Source organism: Gobius niger, assembly GCF_951799975.1.
Source record: "Gobius niger genome assembly, chromosome: 10".
NCBI classification, from domain to species: domain Eukaryota; kingdom Metazoa; phylum Chordata; class Actinopteri; order Gobiiformes; family Gobiidae; genus Gobius; species Gobius niger.
In genome coordinates this window covers 6,165,723-6,191,292 of record NC_136861.1, presented here as the reverse complement: position 1 = coordinate 6,191,292, position 25,570 = coordinate 6,165,723, and the positions used below count along the sequence as shown (strand labels likewise).

The following is a 25,570-nucleotide window of genomic DNA, read 5'->3' as shown; positions in this document are numbered from 1 at the left end:
GATTAAATACACTAACCCTGCCCTACCTTCTATCACTATTGCTGGGTGAAAATCACCCAAACATGAGCCTGCGGGAAAAAGTGTGTTTTGGAGGAAAACACCCAGGCCATCAAAGATGTCAAAGAGACCCAGGACACTCAGCCCAATGGATACTTTCAGCTTCAGCTTTGTTATATACTATTCATTCATTCACTTATTGTTGTCTTTCTGTATCATTCCTTTTCAACTCTAAGTCAAATAAAGTTTCCCTTTGGCGGTATTGTTTATCGAAATTATTATTATTATTATATTGTTTTATAATTTTAATGAATAAACTACATGTAGACCTTAATCATAAGTTCATATAAGTTTGTGTTTTGATGTTTTGTTTATGGTCCGAATAAAAAAATATTCATTAATTAATTATTATTATTATGATTATTATGATTATTATGATTATTATTATTATTATTATTATTATTATTATTATTATTTTATACGTCTTTTTTCGGAGACAAAATAAATGAAAAACCCGGAAATGTCACCCGCTGAAGTAAAAATCACCTGGACACGCTGTCTGTTGTAGACGCCGCACTATCCATGTTTTTATACATCTGCAGACGATGCTAACTTTCGCCGCTAGCTGCTAACGTCTGCAGTCAGCTGAGCGATTCACATGACAAGTAGCTTTTCCAGTTTCGGCCAAGAATCACATTCAATGCAGTTCCCCAGGAGCGGTTTAATATCTCAAAGTACAGCATGTTACTTGTCGGATTAGAAAACAGTTTGAGCAGGAAAAGACGCGTAAAAACAACAATCTGACCACAGCTAATGTTAGCAAAGCTCGGACACAGTTGTTGGTGAGTTGGTTTTATTTCATTTCATTTTACTGTCGTTGTTTATGTTGACACCAAAACCTTTTCACGTTAAAGAGTTCTTATGTTTCTGATTTATTTCCTCCTTCCTGAAATATTCACAGGGGAATCTTGACCCTGATCAAACCTAAACTACAGTAAACAACGAGTATTTTTACAAGCTAGGGCTCAAGCCGAGAAGTTACAAACTGTATATCTGCTGAATCATTTCCAGATGTTTTAAAGCGCTATTATACAATAAAATAAGTGTTTGTGTAGTTATTTTAGACATTTTCCTCTTGGGTAAAAAGTGCAATAATAAGTATAATCATAATAAAAAGCTTATAATGTGCTATATTTACATCTAAAGTTTTGGCAAACATTTATTTATGTTTAATTAATTTATAAATTCTAAAATCTGAAAATTTTAGTGTTTATTGTTTGTTCTAAAACTCCATATGTGACTTATTTTACACAAGTTTTCACTTCAATGTCTTTTGATGAATCGGCAACAATAAAAGTAAATTTGTTTTGCCTTCGCCTGATCAAAAATAACGGCTGTGAGATCATGGTCATCGAATAAAAGCAAAAGTAAATAAGCAAAGAAATCAAAGAAATTATTTAGAAAATATAATCCACACAGACTAGGGCTGAACGATATGAACAAGATTTCATACCTCGATATTCATGCCAGATATCTCGATATCGATACGATACGATATAACTACGGATTTGGTGAAAACCAAGCATTTTTTAGAAACGAGTGCAGTTTTATTGGTGAAAATCTATTTCGCTTATATCTTGCTTTTTCGATTTTAATGTTTTGAATGTTGATATCTCGATATCAATACGATAATAGGGCTGCAACTAACGATTATTTTGTAATCGATTAATCACTTGGCTGTGAATTGTGTAGGAACATTTTTTTTTAATTTTTTTTTTATCACATTATAGCTTAAGTGGCGCTGTTTGAGGATGTGTTGATGGAGTAAACCAAAGGGAAATGTTTTTTGAAGGCTCTATTAATGAAATTTACAATGTACAAAACACTACAGACCCTGAATATAAAATCAAAGTAGGTTTTTATCAAAAATACTACATTTTTAATGTTGTAATGTAATTTTTGCTCCATTTTAGTCTGTGTGAACCAGAAAACGATGAATCGATTACTAAAATAGTTGTCGACTATTTCAATAATCGATTTGTCATCGATTAATCGTTTCAGATATATCGTTGCTTTTTTTATATTAATATCTTGAACCTTCATATCTCGATACGATAACGATGTATCCTTCAGCCCGACCACAGACAACCAAATGTCCCAAAGGTAAAGAAAGCACTTAACCTCTTCACCCCACCTGAACCGAGCACATTTTCTCTAGTTCAGCTTTACACAAATCTCTCCATTGGAGCTGTAGGCCAGAGTAACGCCTCATTTGAAAGCTAAGAACTACCAAACTAATCAGGACTTTTTTTGTTGCGTTGTCGCCATGTTTTTGTCATTTTTTTGGCCCGGTTTTTGTAGTTTTTCTGTCTTGCTTTCGTAGGTTTTTTGACGCTTTCTTGTTGTGTTTTTGTCATGTTTTTATCACTTTGTAGTCGTGTTTTTGTTACTTCTTAATTACCGGCACGTTTTTGTCACTTTTCTGTTGCTTCTTTGACAATCTTTTGGCTTTTTAGTTTCTCTTCTTTGCTTTTTCATCCCTTTTCATCGTCCTTTATCACAATAGAAAACGTTGTTTGTAAAAGAGTCCCTGCACGTCTCTGATGTGACTCCTCTTCTGTTGTTTCTAGACTGCTCTGTATTTTTAGCGCTCAGTTCCTCACACACATCGGTCAGAATGACTCCTGAGGGGAAGAGGCTGCTCAACATCGTCATCCTGGGCTTCGCCTTTATGTTCATGTTCACCGCGTTTCAAACATGCGGCAACATCGAGGTCAGTTCCCCCATACCGACTCTCTTTATTCTGAAAGAACACAGAGGTATAGGAACATGTACATGAACACTTTGGCTTGAACTAATAACACCCAAACATTTACATTTTATCATGTTTTTAATGGCCATAACATGGTAACATTCACAGGACAGTGGGGGAAAAGTAAGTGAACCCAGGAATCTCACTGAACTGCGGTGGTTTTGTAAAGAATGGTCCAAGATTCAGCCTGATCGTTGTGAGCGTCTAATCTGCAACTACAAGGGTTCACTTACTTATTCAACGCTGTCGTGAATGTCTCAGATTTGTCTGTAAAATATCTTGATAAACTTGTGAATTCATTTTTTCTTTGATGATTTCAAGTTTTCCAGGCCCTGAGGCAACAAAACAGCCCCACACCACGATCCTCCTGCTCCAGACTTCACATTTTCCCTTCACACATGACGTTGTCTGTTCCTCCCAAACTGTTCAACTTTAGTTTGTGAAAGAGCTCTTGGATGCTCCACAGCACTACAGGACACATATTCTGTGGACTGATTAACCCAAAGTTGAATAGTGTTGAACTGTTGCAGTTAAGCCAGATTCCTGGGTTCACTTACTTTTCCCCAATGTCCTGTGATTGTTTACATGTTGTGGCCATTAAAATATGATAATTTGTAAATGTTTGGGTGGTGTTAGTTTAAGCAGACACTGTTTATTCGTTCTTATGATTTTGATGAAGACCAAACCACATTGTATGACTAATTTCGGCAGAAATATGAGAAATTCCAAAGTGTACACATACTTTTGCCTCCAACTGTATTAGAGGCCCTTCCTGGTTATATTTGTGGTTTACAATCAATGAAAGGGGTGAATATAAACTTCAAAGTCATTCCGAACGGTCCTGATGCTTTATAGATAGATGTACAGTTTTTCCCACAGAAAAATGTCTGGTACATCTTTAATTGAAAACATAATTGCATTGAAACTAATATCTTTTTCCCTCCTCCACAGCAAACTGTTCTGATCAGCTTCAACAGCACTGACTTCCACGGCACTGGATACACGAGGTAACATTCATGTGCTTTCCTGTCGCAGACGGTGGGTTTAGGAAGTTCTACAGTCAGGCCCATAAATATTGGGACATCGACTCATTTCTTATGTTTTTGGCTCTATAAACCACCACAACTGCAGACTTTCAGCTTTAATTTGAGACTATTTACATTCAAATCGGATGAACGGTGTAGGAATTACAAGTGTTTGTATTTGAGCCTCACAGTTTTCAAGGGACCAAAAGTAATGGGACAAAGTAACAATCAAACTTTTCCTTTTTAATATGTGGTTGTAAATCCTTTGCAGTTAATGACAGCCTTAAAGGAACAGGCCACAGTTTTTACATACTGAGAAATGTTCTTTCTTGAGCTTCGACGAGTTCATTTGTACCTCTGTCTTCACGCGTGTCCTCAGTCACGTAAACACAGCACAGACGGCGTTAGCATTTAGCCTCTCCTCCTCTATAGCTCCAAACCAGGTCAAGATAGAAGCTACCAAGCTCTTCCACGTTTTCCCTATTTAATTATGGCTACGTGGAGTGTTACACTAGAAAAGTATACTGACTGACTTGACCACTGAATAATATTTCACTTCTTTGCCTTCAAAAGCTCTTTGGTGTTTTTCGCAGTAGCTTTGGGTCATTGTCCGTCTACACTGTGAAGCGGCGTCCAAGCATTTGGCTGAATATGAGCTCATAATGTTGTCTGAAACTCTTCAAAATTCATCCTGCTGCTTTTGTCAACATTCACATCATCACTAAATACAAGGGAACCAGTTCCATTGGCCCAGACAAGCCCAGGCCCTGATGCTGCACCACCATGTTTCACTGAGAAGGTGGATGTTTTGGATCATGAGCAGTTCCTTTATTGCTCCAGACTTTTCTCTTCCCATCACTCTGGTACAAGCTGATCTTTGTCTCATCTGTCCTGGGATGTTGTTTCAGAACTGTAAAGACCTCCTGTTTTTGAGGCTCACCAGTGGTTCACACCTCCTGGTTAATCGTCTGTTTTCTCTCTGGTGAATCTTCTCTTGATTGTTGACTTTGACTCACATACACCACCTCCTGGAGACTGTTTTTGATCTGACCTATTGTTGTGAAGGAGTTTTCTTCTTCTTCAGTCGTCCACCACATTTGCCAACCGTGGTCCTCCAGGTCTTATGGTGTTGTTGAGCTCACCGGTGTGTTCTTTCTTTTTAATAATGTTCCAAACTGTTGATTTAGCCACGCCTAATATGTTTGCTCTCTCTGATGGGTTTGTGTTGATTTTTCAGCTTGCTTCCCTGACAGTGACAGCTCTTCCGAACAATATCCAAAAGGCAAATCACAATTGAAATGAACGCCTCACCTGTTCCTTATAAATTGGATAATGAGAGAAGAGCAAACACCAGACCATGGATCAGCTGAGCAGCCACATGTTCCATTACTTATGGTCCCTTAAAAACTGTGAGGCTCACATTCAAACGCTTGTAATTCCTACACCGTTCATCTGATTCATCATCATCATCTCAAATATAGAGCCAAAAACATGAGAACTGAGTCGATGTCCCAATATTTATGGACATGGCTGTATATTATGTTGAGCTTTGATACTGTAAATGTTAAAATTATTCCACACACAGGCTTGTAGAGGGGAAGCCTTTCAGAGTCCGTTAGCCTGTGTATTTTTCCTATAGCTGTTAGCATTAGCCATCAAACATCGCAAATTGTAAACAATCCTGATGTTTCCAGCTGTTGTCAACCAGCAACCACAATAAGGCGATATCAAAGCCTAGTTAGAAATCATTAATGAACGTACAGACCTTTTGATATTTTACTTTAGAGAAGTATTGGTGCATCAAAGTGTCCTCTGAGCAAAACGCTGACTCGTATTCTGTGAAGTTCCTGCTTTTTGTGGCGTCGGATAATGATAATGATGGAGACACCACAGAAATTATATAAATGCCATGAAAAGGACAAACCAAACCTCGTCATACTTTAATATAGAGGCTGCTGCACTGTTTGTGTGGGGATAGAGCAAAAGACAGAAATCATTTGCAGTACAAAGTAGGAACAGAGCAAAATCGAGCAAAAACCTGAGCATGTGTTGATCAAGACGTGTTTGAAAAGGACTGGGATGAAATGTAACCTTTTTTTTTTTATTTCCCACTTTCACTGATTATTGCTTACTATAACACAACAACTTACTGTGTAATCTCTACAACAAAACAATTGAATTAATGTGCCACAGAACCAAAATAGTATACTTTTCAAATAAATCTACTTCAGTACATCCTATATATATATTAGTAACTCCTTCTTTGGCTTTGGACTCATTCAAAAGTTTCTTTTTGTAAAGCATTTTAAAGTGATGAACGTCTGTGTTCCTTGAGGTCAAGTTATTCCATAGTTTAACTCAGGGGCGGACTGGCCATATGTCCATTCTGGAAGATCTAATAATCTAAAAGTTAAAAAGAAAAGCATCACAATAGCGAGAAAAAGAGGATGAAAACAAAACAAAAATGTGCTGGAAAAGCAACAAAGAAGTGACAAAAAATTTGATGAAAAGGCAAAAAACACGGACAAAAAAAAAATACAAAAACGTGAGAAAAACACAACAAAAAATGATAGAAAAAATAATGAAAAAAAACCCAACAAAAACAAAAATATGACAAAAATTACGAGACAAAAAGTTACCATCACTTTTGTAAGTCTCAGCTTTCAAATGAGGCGTTACATTGTTGATCTCCAGTCGAGAAGCTTTTAGATTTGGGTAAAGCCCAGTGTAAAAAAAATATGAATCTAAAAAGAATTCCGTGGAGTATGGAGCACCACAAGGTTCAATTTTGGGACCATTATTATTTATTATTTATATTAATGACTTTGCTTCTGTTTCTATGACCACCTTTCCAGTTCTTTTTGCTGATGATACCAATAAAATAAATAAATAAATAAATAAAATGCACTCGTTAATGTTAAGGCAGGTGGTTAGAGGCTAAAATATGTATTTGTGGAAGCCACAATTACGCTAATTTGGGCCAGGCTAGTCAGAGTCCAGGGCTGTTTTTCAGTCCCAGTCCGCCCCTGGTTTAACTCCACATAACGATACACAAAAGCTTTTTTTGGTTTCATGAATCTGGGGTTGAATCTCTTAGTTCCTTATGAGCTTGTAGCCTCCTTCTCTATTATTACGGAACATTTTTTGAAGATTAAATAGTGCGAAAGTGCATGTGCTTGATACATATTTTGGGCTGTTTGAAGATTTACAACAGGGATAGGCAACGTCAGGCCCGCGGGCCAAATCCGGCCCTCCAGCATAGAACCTCTGGCCCTCAAGATGATTTTGAGAAACATTATTATGCAAATAAAAGATCAAATTACTTTTACCGTACTCTAAGCATGCAAGAAATAGTGTTAGTATTTTAAAAATGTCCAGAATAACCCACTTGGTCCTACAGTATGTAATGTAAAACAGTGATTCTCAACTGGTGGGTCAGGCCCAAAAGTGGGTCATGGAACCCTTTTCAGTGGGTCGCGAGTCTATGGGGAACCTTTTCAATATGTTCCATCTGAAACGGTATGGAATTTCAGTTTTAAAGGCACATCTACTGCCTGTTCAATAAAAGCGTGTGGGAAAACAATATTTTATACGATTTATGACGAATTTAGGCTTCATTTGGGTTATTTGGGCCTGTCATCCGAGGGTAACGTTGGGTCCCGACTTGGGAACCACTGATGAAAAAAGTTCTTTACTTTAGGCGACAATGTTGAGGTCGGCCGTTGGTGTTTTGGCGATGATGAAAATCGGCCCACCTCAACGCAAACTTGCCGACCCCTGATTTACAAGGTCATAAGATTTAAGTATATTAGATTGTAAGAATAACACATGTGTATGTTCCCTGTATCCTACCTTATGGATGATTCTAATTAAATAATGAATTTAATGCAGTTTTATAATTGTTACCCCAAATTTCAATACAATACAGGAAATACAGAAGAATTAACGAGTAATACAGTATGCTGGTTAATACCATGGCTACAAAAGTACACATTTGTAGGAACAGGCTCAGGTAAAGGTGTTTCTATGGGAAGAACATTGTAGGATCCAATCCAACTTTATTTATATTGCACTTTAAAAACGCCACCGTTGACCAAAGTGCAGGACACACAGAGCCGGGCAAACGGTAAAAAGGTAAAAACATGACAAAGTCACATGACAATTCTGATCAAAAGCCCACAATCACTGTAGTTTGTGGAGTCGGTTTCTTCCAATAGAAAACACTTAACAAACAAATAAAGATGTGAAAACTTTGTGAACGTAGTTGTTGTTGTGTTTGGCAGCATGGCGATCATTTACGGCGTCTTCTCAGCCTCGAACCTCATCGCTCCATCGGTGGTGACGGTGATCGGGCCCCAGCTCTCCATGTTCTGCAGCGGGCTGCTCTACAGGTGAAACTGACACAAACTAACTCTGCCTGAGCAAGTATCCACCTGAGCAGAGCTCAATTCATTAAAGAGGGGGTATTATGCTTTTTTCAGTCACATAGCACCAGTCTATATCACACTACAATGATGACCAAACCTTCTGTTGGTCTGTAAATGCAGTAAATTAGAATAACTGCCTTGTATAAAATGTCTGTAGTGAATGTCTTGAAATAGGCCTCTGTCTCTTTAAGAACCTCTGAGCCTTTAGACACGCCCCCTCCACACGCTGTCTGTGGCATCAGTGGGGAGGGGGTTCTGCTGAGGAGCAGTGGTTGGTTACTTAGCTGCTAACCTTTAGCTCGAGCTGTTAAAGCCGTACTAAGTAACGTGTTTACCTTAATAAACCCTCCCTGTAGTCCCTGTGGGCGTAATACAAGTGTTTATGGGATGATTGGAGAGTCTGTCATCTCCCCCTGGTGTCTCTGGCCAGAAAACCATGTTTGCAACTTGACTGCCACCGGTCCGGAGTCACCAATACACACTAATAGAATCACGAAGAAGAAGCTGGCATGTTAACGGGCAAAGCTAACTGCGGGCTAACGTCACTGTAAACAGTATTTACAGCCAAGTTTGAGTGAAAAAAAATATTTCCGTTGTATAATTGGATGCACAGTAACCCTCTCTCCCTTCGCCTTTCCTGTCAGCGTAGTATTTACTCTCCAAGACAATTAATAAGTTAAAAACTCGTAACTTGCAACTCCACCTGCAGTTGCGCTTATGGCTTCTAGGGGGAAGAGTTACTTAGTCCTGCTTTAAATGACCGACAGCTTCCTCACTCGGACCAAAAGGCGAATAATCCAAGCCATTCATGTAAAATCCATGTTAAATAAAACATATCTGACTCATATTTATCCATAAATATTCCACTGTCCCCGAGTTTGGTTTGGTTGGTTGGTTGTCGCAGAAATGTATTATTTGCCATTGCTATATTTGCCACATTCAAATGCATAAACAACATATTCGTGATTAAATTTTCCCACATTAATTTTTAAACACAATAATCTACTTTCAAAAATATTTGGGTGTATGTGGACAGTACCTCCGGGGGACAGCCACGAGACTTCCGGGAATCCGGGATGGAATCACAGAGCGTCCATCTTTAGAATCTGCTCACGGAAACTCAGACAAACCTTTATCTGTTGCAGCTGAACCTGAGATCAGAGGCTCCACTACAGTGACGTTGATCACTCAAATACAGAGACGGAAGAAAAACACTGAGTTCTGTGTCTTTATCTTCTTATTAATTCTCGAGAAACCCTGTCTTTCCAGCGCCTACATCGCCATGTTCATTTACCCGTTCACGTGGAGCTTCTACACGGCCTCGGTGCTGGTGGGAGTGGGAGCTGCAGGTTTGAAACTACTCAAAAAGACAATTCAAATGCTGCTTTTGGAAAATGCTCCTTATTCTAAATGTTTGCATCTGTGGCAGTTTTGTGGACGGCTCAGGGGAACGTTCTGGCCACGAACTCGAGTGAGAGGACCATCGGGAGGAACAGCGGCATCTTCTGGGCTCTGCTCCAGTTCAGGTGGGAAAGAGAGGCACCGGTTTAGCAGCCATGATTATTGTGTTTGAACATAATAGTCAGTGTAATGTCTCTGATCTCTGTCGTTTCAGTTTATTCTTCGGGAACTTGTACATTTACTGCGCCTGGCGAGGACACGACGTGATCACCGGTGAGAACCTTTTTTTAAATAAATTTTTTTATTGCGTGGTCGCCGCTTTTGTTGCTTTTCCGGCACGGTTTGGTCGCTCTTTTGTAGCGTTTTTCCATCCTCATTTTTGTCGCTTTCTTTCAAGAAGCTTTTAGATTTGGGGAAAGTCGAACTGGAGAAAATGCACTCATGGTTGGGGGTTAGAGGTTAAGGCAGTTTTGGGAAGAGTTTTTGAAGCAACAGCCACATTTGAACTGGCCGGGAGCTGAACCAGTCGTAGTTTTGGGGAGTTTCAAACAAGTCTAACTTTTAAATCCAGGCATCTGGTAAATTTCTGACCTCCGATTAGGAACAACGTCTTGGAATGTTGCTTGAACTGGTAATTACAGCTGTGCAATGATCAGACTGCTCCGAGTTCAGGTGCAGATGTGTATAGCGTTTATAGCGCTTTTCTACCTTTATCAGGCCCAAAGCGCTTTACAGTGAGGAACCAGTCACTCTCTCATTCATACACAGTGTAAGCAGACACTGGAGGCAAGGAGGGTGAAGTGACGACAGCAATGGCGCCCCCCAGTGGAGAAGTGCCACTAATGATAAAACTTCAACAAAAACATCAGTGATGCAAGTGATATTTTTTATGTCACAGCTTTTTTCAATATCAAGTTATTTTGCATTTCTTACATTATGTCTGCTGTGAAAAAGCGTTCATAACGTTAGCATCTTATTAGCTTGTACACTTGTACAATGACAATAAAGCACTTACTTACTTAATATGATCAACTGGTTTGGCGTCGGGACCCACCATCACCCTGGGATGACAAGTCGCAACCCAAATACGACTTTTACTTGTACGTAAAATATTAACTTTTCCTGAAATCATGATCAAAACAACCTGATGAGTAATTTTAACAGACTGTAGTGATTCTATACTTTTCTGTACATAAATATGTAAATAAATGTTTTCTGGGAAAGGCTCGCAGCCTACTTAAAACGTTTCCACGACCCACCGAGTCCCGACCCACCAGTTGAGAACCGCTGATATACAGTAGACAGAAGATGGCGGCCATAACAACGAAAGTCACATGACTGAAAAGCATGTGGTGATGTCACATGAACACAACCTATTTAATAAAACCCTAACTTAATAGTCCTCAGCTGTTGACCACTCATTCTTTATTGTAAAGGAAATTTGAGTGCTGAAGTAATGAGGGGCCCCACCTCGTGACATCAGCAGGTGGAACTGAGCGTTTGGGCTGAATAAGTGTTTGTTGTTTCCAGATAAGGATCGTAAGACCGTGTTCATCTCGCTCACCGTCATCAGCCTCGTCGGCTGCTTCCTGTTCTTCCTGATCCGAAAACCGGACTCAGAGCCCTCCCCCTCTGCAGGAGACGTCACGGAGTCTCTGCTACAGGCCGAGTCCGACAGCAGCGCCTCCTACAGGTCAGTGACTGCACACAGCTCCACCCACAGTCTATGCAAAGGTTTAACCCTAGAACACCATCGCTCAAATTCATAACACCATCACTAACGCCGGGGGATTTTTACCCGAGATAATCCACCCAATAAAAAAAAAAAAAAGATGTTGAAAATCTTTTACCTTTACATGTTTCAGCCGCCATCTGCTGAAACATGTAAAGGTTTTACATTTTCAACATCTCTAACCCTAGTGTCTGAAAAAATGAACCCAAAAAGTGATACTGTAACACAAGTACTGGAAAATGAGGAATTTGGGAACAAAAATACTAAAAAATAAAATAATGAAGGTGGAAACTTGGTTTTTGGTCCATCCATTCCTGGATATGTGAGACTTCTCTGGTGAAGCTCAGTGTCATCGGCACAAACAGCTACAGGAGAGAGAAACTAAATATGTCATATTTGGTGTTTGGTGTTTGGTTTGACCAGTCTTTGTCTCTTGACAGCCACTCGAGGCACCTGGTGAAAAACTGTTTCTTCCATTTGAGAAACATTGCCAAGTTGAGACCAATTTTATCCAACTCTGATCTAGAATTGTTGATTCATGCTTTTATCTCGTCTCGTTTAGATTATTGTAACTCCCTTTTTACTTGTTTTAACAAACCTGCTTTGAATCGTCTTCAAATGGTTCAAAATGCTGCAGCGCGGCTTTTAACAGGAACTAGCAGACGGTCACACATTACTCCCATTTTATCCTCGTTGCACTGGCTCTCCGTCAAATTTCGAATTGAATTTAAAATTTTAGTTTTGACTTTTAGAGCGCTGCATGGTCAGGCTCCCAGATATGTATCTGACCTGCTGTGCCCTTACTCCTCGGGTCGCACCCTTAGGTCCTCGGGCCAGAACCTCCTCACTGTCCCAAGAACCCGCTTTAAAACCAGAGGTGATCTGTCCTTTGAAGCCGTTGCTCCTAAATTGTGGAATGACCTTCCTTTGTCGCTGCGTACAGCCGACTCTGTTGATTCCTTCAAAAAGGAGCTGAAGACGTTGCTTTTTAGACGAGCTTTTAGTTGACAATGCTGTGATTGTTCCTATGTAAATTCTGTAATGTTTTCTGTGACTCTCTGTGAAGCACTTTGTGATTTTATCTGTGAGAGGTGCTATATAAATAAAGTTTCTTCTTCTTCTTCTTCTATTTGAATGGGTATAAATGAGCAGCTGACTGAAATAACTATGTGTTACTCACTTACTGTGAGGCCAGAGACACCGAACTCTGTGACAGGAGCAAAGCTGGAGTTGAAGTCGCAAAATAAATGTGGCAGCCCTGAATGTCAACCTTGAAAGGGGCAAGAGCCTGATTAAATACACTAACCCTGGCCTACTTTCTGTCACTATTACTGGGTGAAACTCACCCAAACATGTGCCTGTAGGAAAAAGTTTGTTTTGGAGGAAAACACCCAGGCCATCAAAGATGTCAAAGACAAAGCTGAAGCTACACAGAGACCCAGGACACTCAGATAAACTCAGCATCATGAAAATCACATAAATGTATTTGAAATAGTGTTCTAGGGTAAATGAGATGCTCTTTACAAAACAAACAGGGCTCAAGAGCACATTTTCTCCAGTTTGGCTTTACCCAAATTTAAACGCTTCAAAAAAAGGATCAAAAACAATGCAACGAGGATTAAAACGCAACAAAAGAGCGACAAAAAACGTGTAGAAAACATAAGTGACATAAAAAGCAATGAAAAAGTATTAAATACGCTTAAAAAATGTGACAAAAACGCGGCCACAATGCGACGACAAAGTTACAATCAGTTTTTGTGGGCCTTAGCTTTCAAAAGTTCACTGTTGCTCTCCAGTCGAGAGGCTTTTAGATTTGGGTAAAGTCGAATAGGAACAAAAGTGCTTGTTTCAGGCGGGGGTAAGAGGTTCATTACAAAGGCTATAATTAACTAAAATCTGACGTTCTGCCTGGGATTCTCTCTCCTTTATATGTTTCTGAGCCGAGTGCCTTTACTCACCTGCTCCCACATATTTACACTTTCCAGTAGCGCGTTTCGGGTGAGCCGTCGATCTCATTTCCGCAGAATCAGCCGCTCGAGGTAAAGTTATGTCCTCTCTCGGTGCCTCAGATTGGAAGTGAGTTTGTTGAAAGTGTCGTAGGAAAAGAGCGATGGGAGTCTCGCTCTTCCCACGACGACGCCGCTCCCATCAGTCTTCCCACGGGAGCGGCTCGCGACTGTAAATGTTACCGCTTTGTGAACTTTTCCACATTTTTCACCCCGACGCCGCCGCACGGTCGCCGCGGGAACCGAGAGGACGATGACGAAGGACGAGCCCGCAGCAGAAACGCAACATTTCCTTTTGGACGTTCCTCATGAAAATACCAGCAAATAAATCTGCTTTTTGTTTTCTGTCTGCAGTTCTCCGGAGTCTGGAGTCGGCTCAAAGGCGCTGGACGCTTTTGGTAAATTAGACAAACGATATTTAATGTGTCTATGCAGAGAAAATATAATAATAACTTATGATTCTTGCTTTCCAGTGAAATCTTGTAAACTGTTCGTGACCAAAGAAATGCTGCTGCTCAGCCTGTGCATCGCCTACACAGGTCAGTCATAAAGAATGGATTTGTATGTCATTAAAAAGCAGTTTTTTGGTCGACTGTTATTACTGCAGTTCATGAAAAGTACAAAAAGTAGGTTGTAAAGGTCATTCAAATGTGACCAGTGTGCTTTGAGACATGTAGCTTTAAAAATATTGTTCAGAAGTGGGGAAAGTGAGTGTGTCAGTGAGAGATAAATAAGCCTGAAAAGTGAAAAGGCCTGGTCTTCAGGATCCAGTGGAGTTCATCCATGAAACCTGGCCAAAACAGCAGGAGCTCCAAGTCACTCCGATAATACGTATGAAAAGTCTTTTATTTAACAGGACACAAGTCGGCTTGTTTCTCTTGCGTGCCGACCTTCTTCAGGAATTTACAACAGATATCTTTTTGGGTTGACAGCACAGAACACAGAAATTACTTTTTTGGGCGAAATGTTTCCATTCTAGCTCATCCATACCGTAAATTCTCTAATACTGGCCTGTATTCCATTAGCGGCCGGGTCTCTGACAGAGGCCGGGTTCGCGGCTGGCGGAGGCAAATTAAAGCCGGTCTTTAAAACAGGCCGGGGCTTTTATTAGAAACTATAGCGGTAGAAATATTTCCCATGTTAGGAATTTGTCTCATACTCGTGTAAATGAAAACTCACATGCAGGAAGTAACAAACGGGAACCCGGGCCGAGGGGGACGCTGCGGAGGAGCTGATCCGAGCTTAACTTTGACACAGATTTAGCCACTTTTCAAACCTCCTGTGACGATATTTGGAAACAGGGCAAACAACAAATGTTGTGTGACCCTCCAGGGTTTTAATAAAGTCTCCATCGCGTCTTCAAAGCACGTCCAGCTGCTCCGTGTGCAGGTCAGTCCCACGCCTCAAAATAACTCCTCCCATCAGCGCGAGCGTCTCGTCTTCTCTCGGGTCAGTCTCATGATCGATCACAAACACAAACGCTCCGTCTAAACTCGCCTTTACACAAGATAACAACAAATAATCCAGTCCGGTAAAAACGAAACAGAAACCTGCAGTGACATTGATGTCAAAGCTCCGCTAACAGCAACGAAACACTTCCTGTTGTCCCGACAAAATAAAAGTCGTCAATGTTCCAGCCGCTGGGAGAGGGTTTGAAATGTTAATTAATAAATGAACCTAATATTTTAGGTGCAAATGGACACAAATATTGTTTTTCTTCGTTTTCCTGGTCGTCCGTTTTGCTCAAATAGAAATAAAGGCCTGTCTCTAATTGTGGCCTGGTTCCAATAAAGGCCTGGTCCTAGATGCCCTTGAGTAAATAAAGGCCCCGGCCTATATTAGAGCATTTGCGGTATCTCTAACATTAGTTTTGTTTTTGATTTTCCAACTGCAAAACTGAAAAAGCACAGTTTTAGGAAATAAATACAAACAAAAAACATATGTGAACAATCTTATAGGCTTCCTGACATATTCATGCACATATTTAACCTGTAGTAAAGTGATCATTATGTTACCGTTTTCTGGCACCTGTGCCAGCTGTGAATTTTCTTCCTGAAAGGACTGCTCCACCCCCTACACAAATGCTCGCACCTATTTCAGCCCCTGATTTCATTGGACAGAAACATGTCTGGTAACATTATAAAAAAAAAAAAAAAAACTTTAAACGCCAGTGTTAGAGCCAAAAGGGCCAAAATCGCACCCTCGACGACACCTGCAGTTGCACTTATGGCCTCTAGGGGCAAGAGATAGGAGCCGCCATTTCCTTACAGTTACAGGAAGAAGTCGGCCACAAGTCCATTCTTAATTTTACAGTCTGTGCTTGTCACCTGTGCTCTAGCTGTTGTAAATTCCCTGAAGAAGGTCGGCATGTGTTCATTAAATAAAATAGTATTTGAGCATTAAAAAGCGTTGAGTTTGACTTTAAAGCTACCAGTTTAACCCTGTTGAGAACCACATCTATAATCTTCAGATAATTTGGTGGTTTAATTTGCCTTTAAATGATCATCCGTCCTGTGTGTCTTAGGGCTGGAGCTGACGTTTTACAGTGGCGTCTATGGGACCAGCATCGGCGCCATGACACAGTTTGGACAAGACGCCAAGAGCCTCATCGGGCTGTCGGGAATCTGCATCGGCGCCGGAGAGATACTGGGTCAGGAGCAACACGACTCGCTTTCAGGCTGCACAAGCTCGAATCACAAAAGATCGAACTGCTAAGCCTGGAAAAAGCTTAACGTAGGGCCCTTAAGTCGAGAAGTGAAAGCATCCTCCTGGTTAATTGGAGCTTTTTGGCTGAGTTTCTCCCTTAAAACCTGTTTAGGACCACTGTCCCTGATCAGGGAATGACTCCAGTTCCATTTACTTGCATACAGTATTTAGGCAAATTATATTTCGACCAATATAGACATGTGGCACAGATTTTTAAACTTTTCCCCAAAACATCTATCCCAGTCATGGAACACCATCAAATACCTCAAAACATTAACCAAGTACAGAAAAATAAAAATGCAAATTGAGCATTAAAATTAAGCATTTCTTATCCATATTACATTATTATTTGTGGTCCAATCACAGGCTGGATGTTTTTTTTTTTTCTTTTTTTGGTCCAAAATAATCAAGTAAAATATAATTCAACAAATTTTTCAACAAAGTACTCTTTTGGGAAAATGGCTCATTATTTTCAACTTTCACGGTCAGAAATTACCTAAAATTACTCCACAAATGAGAAAATCTTCTTGTGAACAAACTTTTAGGCAATTCCACTTCTGGTCCCTTATTCCTATTGACTATTCTCTTCAAAATTAGCCATTTCCCAAAGAAATCCATTGATATTTGAGCAGCCACATGTTAGCCACATGTTAGCCACATTAGCATTGAGGCACAAACTTGTTAAAAATGTCCACAGGGCCATTGATTTCACAGGTGACAGTGGTACATCTGAGTAGACGTCCATTGTCTCCAACAATATGCCATAGTCCATATCAACAGTGAATGAAGACATGTAAAAGCTCTTTTCTGAGTAAACAAGGCGGCCATTTTGTTTAGGGGGAAGGGTGTGACTGACACACCTTTGTGCACTGAGATAAATATGGGAAAAAAATGACCCACTTTATTTTAAGTTAACATCTTTAATGTAATCTCAGCGTAAAAAAAAAGACCAAACTCTCTAGATTTTTATGGTTTTATCACAGGTTTTTAAATATCCAATCCTTGCCTGATTTAAGATTCAAAATCCCTTCAGACCAAATCTTTGTCACTAATACATATACAAAACAAAACCATACATTTAAACCTGGCTCTATCCATAATTTAGATATCTTCACTGAAAGGCCTTAGTTCTATATGAAAACATAAAAAGACAGCAAACTTGGAAGCCATTTTTCTTCATATTTTTGTCAACAATCTACAGCAGAAGTTTCAGACTCATATCTCTACATTATTATCAAGTTTCCCTCATTCACCTCAGAGCTGTCTGTGAAAGCGCTGTCTCTGGTTTGTCCTGCAGGGGGCGGCGTGTTCGGGATGCTGAACAAGTGCAGCCGTTTTGGGAGGAACCCCGTGGTGCTGCTGGGGCTGGTCACTCACTACATCGCCTTTTACCTGATCTTTCTGAACATCGCAAAAGACGCTCCGGTGGCGACGCAGGCGGGCACCGACCTGCAGGCTTTCATCACGCCCAAGTACGTCCCGGCGCCAACGACTTCGGGCAACTCTACATTTCGATTATTGATGAATATGGACAAAGCTCAGACCGGTTCCTTTGGCAGTGAATTTAAATGATATGAGGCTCTTTCAAACTGTCACTGAAGATGATTTTAGTCCCTTCTCTTCATTTTGATTTAGTTTTTAACGGTTCCTCTCATTTCAGCGTTGGCGTTTCCTCCCGTTACAGCGTTGGCGTAACGTTTCCTCTCGTTGCAGCATTGGCGTTTCCTCTCGTTACAGCGTAGGCGTAACGTTTCCTCTCGTTACAGCGTAGGCGTAACGTTTCCTCCCGTTACAGCGTTGGCGTAACGTTTCCTCCCGTTACAGCGTTGGCGTAACGTTTCCTCTCGTTACAGCGTTGGCGTAACGTTTCCTCTCGTTACAGCGTAGGCGTAACGTTTCCTCTCGTTACAGCGTTGGCGTAACGTTTCCTCTCGTTACAGCGTTGGCGTAACGTTTCCTCCCGTTACAGCGTTGGCGTAACGTTTCCTCTCGTTACAGCGTTGGCGTAACGTTTCCTCCCGTTACAGCGTTGGCGTAACGTTTCCTCTCGTTACAGCGTTGGCTTAACGTTTCCTCCCGTTACAGCGTTGGCGTAACGTTTCCTCTCGTTACAGCGTTGGCGTAACGTTTCCTCTCGTTACAGCGTAGGCGTAACGTTTCCTCTCGTTACAGCGTTGGCGTAACGTTTCCTCTCGTTACAGCGTTGGCGTAACGTTTCCTCCCGTTACAGCGTTGGCGTAACGTTTCCTCTCGTTACAGCGTTGGCGTAACGTTTCCTCCCGTTACAGCGTTGGCGTAACGTTTCCTCTCGTTACAGCGTTGGCGTAACGTTTCCTCTCGTTACAGCGTTGGCGTAACGTTTCCTCTCGTTACAGCGTAGGCGTAACGTTTCCTCCCGTTACAGCGTAGGCGTAACGTTTCCTCTCGTTACAGCGTTGGCTTAACGTTTCCTCTCGTTACAGCGTTGGCGTAACGTTTCCTCTCGTTACAGCGTTGGCGTAACGTTTCCTCTCGTTACAGCGTTGGCTTAACGTTTCCTCTCGTTACAGCGTTGGCTTAACGTTTCCTCTCGTTACAGCGTTGGCGTAACGTTTCCTCTCGTTACAGCGTAGGCGTAACGTTTCCTCCCGTTACAGCGTTGGCGTAACGTTTCCTCTCGTTACAGCGTAGGCGTAACGTTTCCTCCCGTTACAGCGTAGGCGTAACGTTTCCTCTCGTTACAGCGTTGGCGTAACGTTTCCTCCCGTTACAGCGTTGGCGTAACGTTTCCTCTCGTTGCAGCGTTGGCGTAACGTTTCCTCTCGTTACAGCGTTGGCTTAACGTTTCCTCTCGTTACAGCGTTGGCCTAACGTTTCCTCTCGTTACAGCGTTGGCCTAACGTTTCCTCTCGTTACAGCGTAGGCGTAACGTTTCCTCTCGTTGCAGCGTTGGCGTAACGTTTCCTCTCGTTGCAGCGTTGGCGTAACGTTTCCTCTCGTTACAGTGTTGGCCTAACGTTTCCTCTCGTTACAGCGTTGGCGTAACGTTTCCTCTCGTTACAGTGTTGGCGTGGCGTTGCTGTGCAGTTTCCTCCTGGGTTTGGGCGACAGCTGCTTTAACACTCAGCTCCTGAGCATCGTCGGCTTCTTGTTCAAAGACAACAGCGCTCCGGCCTTCGCTGTCTTCAAGTTCATCCAGGTCAGAGCTCTTTACTCCTCTCAACTGTTACTCCACAGTAGATACTTCAGTACTCCATCCATCCATCCATCCATCCATCCATCCATCCATCCATCCATCCATCCATCCATTCATTCATTCATCCATTCATCCATTCATTCATTCATCCATTCATCCATTCATCCATGCACAAGCTTAATATAGAACCTGCAGTTACGTGTAAGACCTGAGGTGGCAGTAGTGAGTATAAAATGACCAACTTGCATCTAGCCCTTTAGATAATATTTGACGGAGCAACTTTTACAGGACTTAATGTAACTCCCTGCTCGCTCTGTGTCCCCTCAGTCCATCACGGCCGCCGTCGCCTTCTTCTACAGTAACTACTTCCTGCTCCACTGGCAGCTGCTGATCCTGGTGGTGTCCGGGTTCCTGGGCACCGTCACCTTCTTCGGGGCCGAGTGGATCGCAGAGTCGAGCCGCAGCGACTCGGACTACGACAGCATCTGACGGACACGTGCGGCCTCAGGTTTCACAAACGGAAACAAACAAAGAGCAAAGAGTTCTGTTATGAAGTTAAAATAGGTTAAATGTTTGTGTCAGGGAACAATGCTGACTCGATATCAGGGCTGGGACAATGTATCATTTCAGCCACTGACTCACTCGTCAACTAACATCTTATATTTTACATTTTGCAATATATGGTTTCGCTGTGCCCTATGGGGGTCGTTTATGAAGATCAGATTGAGCCTCTTTACACTTATTTATGTATAAAACCTCTGATCTTTTGTTATCCGTACACTGTGAACACGTGTGGACTATTATTCAAGCGTATAGGGACTTGAAGGAGGAGAAAATCTGTGAAAAATCTAATTATTAACAGACATTTAGCACATAATTCATCTACACTGAAAAATTACCATCTTGAAGGGCATAAATGACTAAAAATTGCTTGAATTAAGGTACTTTAAGTTGAGTCGGTTTGAACTAATCTAAGACAGGGTTGGACTGGCAGAAAAAAATCGTCCGGGACTTTTTGAATCTCTAAAAAGTCAGTCATATTCAGTGCAATAGTCGAGGCCATTAGCAAAACAATAAGCCTTTGAAATAAAACAGTACAAGCTATAAAAGCAGGACATTAGCCACACAAATAGGGGCTCTGAGATTCTGTGGGCCCTGGAGAGTGTTAAAATAAACTCTTTTCACTTATATTGGCCAGTATGATATGGGGCATGAGTAATGTTATATCCGAGAGGCCCTTTGCTCATTATGTACGAGATTATCTGGAAACCGTAATGGAGGAATTGTGTAATTGCATCCAAATAATGAACTGAACGTGAGCAGAACTTGTTGCTCCCGATGGCCAGTCCAGCCCTGATCTAAGATATCCCACTTGAAATCTGACACATCAACCTTTACATTTAAAAATAATTCTTTTTCACTTGAATGATCTCATGTAAGATAAAAATGTGCTTGTTCCATTGGCAAGAAGAGTTTTTATCTGATGTAAGACTAGACCAAACCAACTCACACTTCAGATTTATTCTCTTAATTCAAGAAAATTTATGTAATTTCTTCCTTAAAATTCTTCTTCTTCTTCCAGCGTAGCGGCCGGTACAGAGCGCTGACACCAGGTGCTCTTGGGTTTTACAGAAGGGAAACTTGTGTCGTATCAGAAACCCAGTATAACAATACTGTGAATATAGACAAGATGCACATTTTAAATCTAAATCAAATAATGATTCAGTTACTCAAGTATAGCGATGCACCGATCCCAGTGTCGGGTATTGGGCTGATACCACATGCTTGTACTTGTACTCCTGATGCCAGAAACCGATAACACTTGACGTGTGGCCGGCGCTCCTACTGAACGCTCCTCTCGGCTGAGGAGAGAATAGTGTAAATCCAATATTCCACATAGAGCTGACTTTATTGCAGACGACACTCCCTAAATCAGAGTCTGTGCTGTATTTAACCAGAGCTAAATGTTGTTAGTGCTGCAGCGTCTGCAGTGTTTACAAGACACAGGCTAATGTTGCTAATGTTGCTAATGATGCTAGTGATGCTAACTAGCCGCTAACTTGCGGCTAACAGCTCTGACGATTCTTACGCCGTTTTATGCCCAGGGTCTTATTCATCTGAAAAAATAACCCAGCGACTAAAAAGTCCTCAGGAAATCCAAATTAAAGAGATGCAGCATGTTTATATCAAAATGCTGAAGCTACTGAAGAAGTTACTACAAACACACGAGAAACAAGAAAATGTAAATGAGTAAATTAATTAATTACTAACAAATCTGCTGTTTCAGTCTATAAACCGTCTGTTCAGTTCAAAAAGTCTGTTGAAGAAAATGCCTTGTACTTGTATCGGTATTGGGTATCGGCAAGTACAAAGTACTCGTATCGGTTTTATTAAAAGTGGTATCGGTTCATCCCTACTAATGCCACGATTCTTGACAGGAAGGAGTTTAAGTGTAACATTCACGACTCTGGGTGAACAGCGCCACCTGCAGGTTTGCTATGGCTAAGAGAGGGTTTATAATATGAGGGAACACAATGAAAAGGGATTTCACTCCACAGTCGGAAAAATATCACATGCACTTTCTTTACTTGCATTTTGCGATACGATAATATTATCACGATATTTCACAAAGCGATACATCGTCCCAGCCCCCGTTTTAACCTGATGTTATTTATTGTGAAAACACCTCATCGCTTCATTCCATGTTTATTGTTTGGAACTGAACACTAGCGTCGCCGCCGGTGTTGCTTCATTGCATCAGATTATGAACTGTTCTGAGGACATTTAAGATTAAAAAAATTATGATACGTTAAAAGCCTCGGCCAAAATAAGTCAAAATACATGTAACACTGATGCAATTTTCTGTTTCCTGTTTTATTTTTTATTTTTTTTGACACTTTTGCCTTAGTTTGGGATCTTTTGTTTTTGGAAGGGTGAAGCATAATAATAGTTCACTGCAGACCCGGAGCCGAGACAGATCCATGACGGTGAGGCGGAGCCGCTGTGATAGGGCGCCCTCTGCTGGTAGGAGCAGATCCACGACGGGTTAGGGTTGTTGGGATTAGGTTAAGATTAGGTTTAGGTTAGGGTTGTTAGGGTTAGGTTAGGATTAGGTTTAGGTTGTTAGGGTTAGGTTAGATTAGGTTAGAGTTGTTAGGTTTAGGTTAGGGTTAAATTAAGATTAGGGTTAGGTTGTTAGGATTAGGCTAAAATTAGAGTTGTTAGGATTAGGTTAAGATTATGATCGTTTAGGAATGAAAATAAGAAGCAATTAGGGTGCTGTTTGGGTTAGGGTTAGGGTTCTTTATCTTTTTTATTTTTATTTATACAGAAGCATCTAATTACACCTTCCAAATTTGTTCATAAGAATTTTGTTATGTTTTCATGAAAAAAAAAAATGAAAAATTGCCCACTAACTCCTCACATGCGTGAAGTAGATCGTCCTAAAAGCTGATCGGTCTAGATCCGCCTTCTCCAGCAGAGGGCGCACTCTCACGGTGGATTCGCTTCACGGTACATTTGGGTCTGCAGCTTTCTCCTACTCCTGAAACATGCAACAAATGCACTTGCAATCAGCTTTTGTACCTCTAGATGTCGCCAAAACCACACACTAAGGGAAAGATTGACAGTATTTCCCCTGTAGTGCATGTGTTAGGTTGCACAATTTAAAGCCAATATTCCCCAATATTCCCCGACTCTCACCCACTGCTCCACATTTTACTGTACTATATTATTATTATATTATATTGTTGTTGTTTTTTTCTACGTAGAGCCACCATGAGCCTATACAAGCCTTAAATAATGTAAGACACGTGTAAGGGCTGCACAATATATGGCAAAAATATACGTTATATTACTGAAAGGAGGAAATTTACACTATTACCCCAAGCTTAACCGGAAACGAATGAGCTTCATCAATCACTTTAAGTCTTGGCTTACTCTCTGGGTAAGTTCGTTTTCCCAAAGGAATGGAAAACGACTTTCTCCTCATATTGTGCAGCCGTAAACAGAATGTTGCTGGACGGAAACCTGTGTAAAATGATTGATAATAATAATGTATGTAAGGGTTATTCATTTAAACCTAAGGATCAAAAGGGAGCTGGAAACTTAAAGTGATTTTATACTTGAATGATGCACGTTTTATTGTGAATAAAGTTATTTTGAACATGACAGTTGTTGGCTTTATTATTCTCCAAGTGCCCATGTTTTCCTTTTGTTGTATGATTTTGCAAACAGCGTGACCAAACGATCTTTTTATGAGGCTGAAACAGAAAAGTAAAGCTCAAGAATCAGATCTTGTGACTGGGGGGTCGGCGGTTCGAATCCCGCAGGTGCACACTGCCGCTGTGTCCTTGGGCAAGACACTTCACCTTCCTTGCCTCCAGTGTCAGACCCTGGTTTGGAACGAGAGAGAGAATGGGCGAGCGGTTCCTTGATGTAAAGTGCTTTGAGTGCCTAATGAAGTTACTAAATATAAATAAATATATAGTATATAAATGTGACTTTATCATTCATTTTGTATGGATGAATAGATATATAAATTAAACTAAAATTTGGTCAATTTTAGACAAACTTTAGAGCCGTCTTTGACCTGATTCAGTCCTGCTTTGATCTTGATCTAACGTGGTGTGACTTGGACGGCAGAGGTGGATGGTACTCAGTTATATTTCCTCAAGTCCATGTACTTAAGTAAAGTAAACTTACTTTTGCAAGTACTTTTTTCATATTGTGGCAAGGCAAGGCAAGTATATTTGTAGAGCACAATTCATACACAAGGCAATTCAAAGTGCTTCACAGTTGTATAAATACAAGAAAGGAAATAGAATCAATAAAAACATCAACATAAAATTAATCAATTATAGTAAAAGGCAAGAGTGCAGATAAAATACTTTCAGTCATATGCATGGGTAAAAAGAACTGTTTTTAGCCTGGATTTGAACATTGTCAGAGTTGAGGCCTGTCTCACATCCTCATGAGACTGTTCCAGATTTTAGCTTTAGCCTCAGCGTGTTTAGTCCTGACTCTGTGACCCACCAGAAGACCCCTCCCTGACGTTCTCAGGGCCCAATATGGTTCATACGGCTCTAACATGTCAGAGATGTACTTTGGTGCTAAACCATGAAAAGACTTGTAGACAAGCAGAGCTGTTTTGAAGTCTATTCTCTGAGTGACAGGAAGCCAGTGCAGAGACCGGAGCACTGGACTAATATGGTCGTATTTCCTGGTTCTTGTCAGGACTCGAGCAGCAGCGTTCTGGATGTACTGTAGCTGTCTGATAGCTCATTTAGAGAGGCCAGTGAGCAGCCGTTGTGCTTTTTACGTCTATTGACTAATATAAAAAAGGAGTATCTGTACTTTTACTTTAAAACTTTTACTTTTAAAATCTTCATTTTGACGTGTAAAATAAATGTATTTTCGGTTTGTGTCTTTACTTAATTGTTGATTGCTTTTTGTGCGTGTTTATGGAATTTTATCCAAATTTTTATATTTTTTAATGTTTTGTTTTTCAGAATTTGTCACGACTGAAACATGAATCGACCTCAAACAGTTTCTCGATACTCACATTTTTTCCATGTACTCTTTTACTTGAGTCGCCTAGATATACGGGTCATAACTTTTTACTTCTACTTGAGTAAAATAATTTGGAAGGTCAGTATTTTGTGGTGTTTAGTGTGAAAAGTTTGCAAACCTCTGCTTTATGTCAGTGTAATGTTAGTCTCCTTGAAAGAGGGATTCGGGTTTTTCTCCTCCCCTGGTGAGAGTCTACTTTCCTTCCTCAGGTTTTGTTCCTCTTTGGCTGCTCAGATCCTGAAGTCCCACTGACAGCCGTCGCCTGGAGACGCACAACGCCGAGACTCAACGTGGGATTTCGCGGAAACGCTCCGTCAAGGTGACGACATCGCCCCCGCTGTTTCCTGTGCAGAGAGACAAAATAAAAGCACAAAGGTCTTCAGCGCTGCCGTCGACACTGGGGTAATGGTGAACCCAAAGAAATAACAGAACTTTAATCAATAATGACCGCTTTTTTTTTATTTCAACCAATTTTAATGTGCAGTGAATTCCAAATCTTAAAAACACACATTTCATAAACACGCAATTTCCAACGTGCTCTAGGGTACAGAAATAGTTTCCAAGGCAATAACTTAAAAGAAAAGCAGTTGAAACATAAAACTAGTTAAAAAAAAAGTTAAAGTCAAAACAGTAATCGCAACAAAAAATAAAATAAACCCAATATATACAGCTGCCTTCAACAAAGCCCACTTCAGATAGAAAAATTATTAAATAAAAT

General features: G+C 40.8%; 1 protein-coding gene across 1 annotated transcript; it reads left to right on the top strand.

The window, feature by feature from the left end:
• Positions 1-625: 625 nt before the first annotated feature.
• On the top strand, positions 626-19,805 carry mfsd11 (major facilitator superfamily domain containing 11). The gene is made up of 14 exons (XM_079564504.1): positions 626-839; positions 2,628-2,770; positions 3,761-3,816; positions 8,118-8,225; positions 9,531-9,610; positions 9,691-9,787; positions 9,877-9,935; positions 11,193-11,355; positions 13,755-13,798; positions 13,874-13,939; positions 15,925-16,050; positions 17,404-17,578; positions 19,149-19,284; positions 19,609-19,805. The coding sequence occupies exons 2-14, from the start codon at positions 2,675-2,677 to the stop codon at positions 19,768-19,770; spliced, it is 1,368 nt and encodes a 455-aa protein (XP_079420630.1). The 5' UTR covers positions 626-839; positions 2,628-2,674; the 3' UTR covers positions 19,771-19,805.
• Positions 19,806-25,570: the final 5,765 nt, after the last annotated feature.

Excerpts from the sequence above, each read along its gene's own strand:
- mfsd11 (XM_079564504.1), top strand. The coding sequence starts at position 2,675 with ATGACTCCTGAGGGGAAGAGGCTGCTCAACATCGTCATCCTGGGCTTC. Across the intron at positions 13,799-13,873 it reads AAAGGCGCTGGACGCTTTTG|TGAAATCTTGTAAACTGTTC; the intron begins GTAAATTAGACA and ends CTTGCTTTCCAG. Across the intron at positions 19,285-19,608 it reads CTGTCTTCAAGTTCATCCAG|TCCATCACGGCCGCCGTCGC; the intron begins GTCAGAGCTCTT and ends GTGTCCCCTCAG.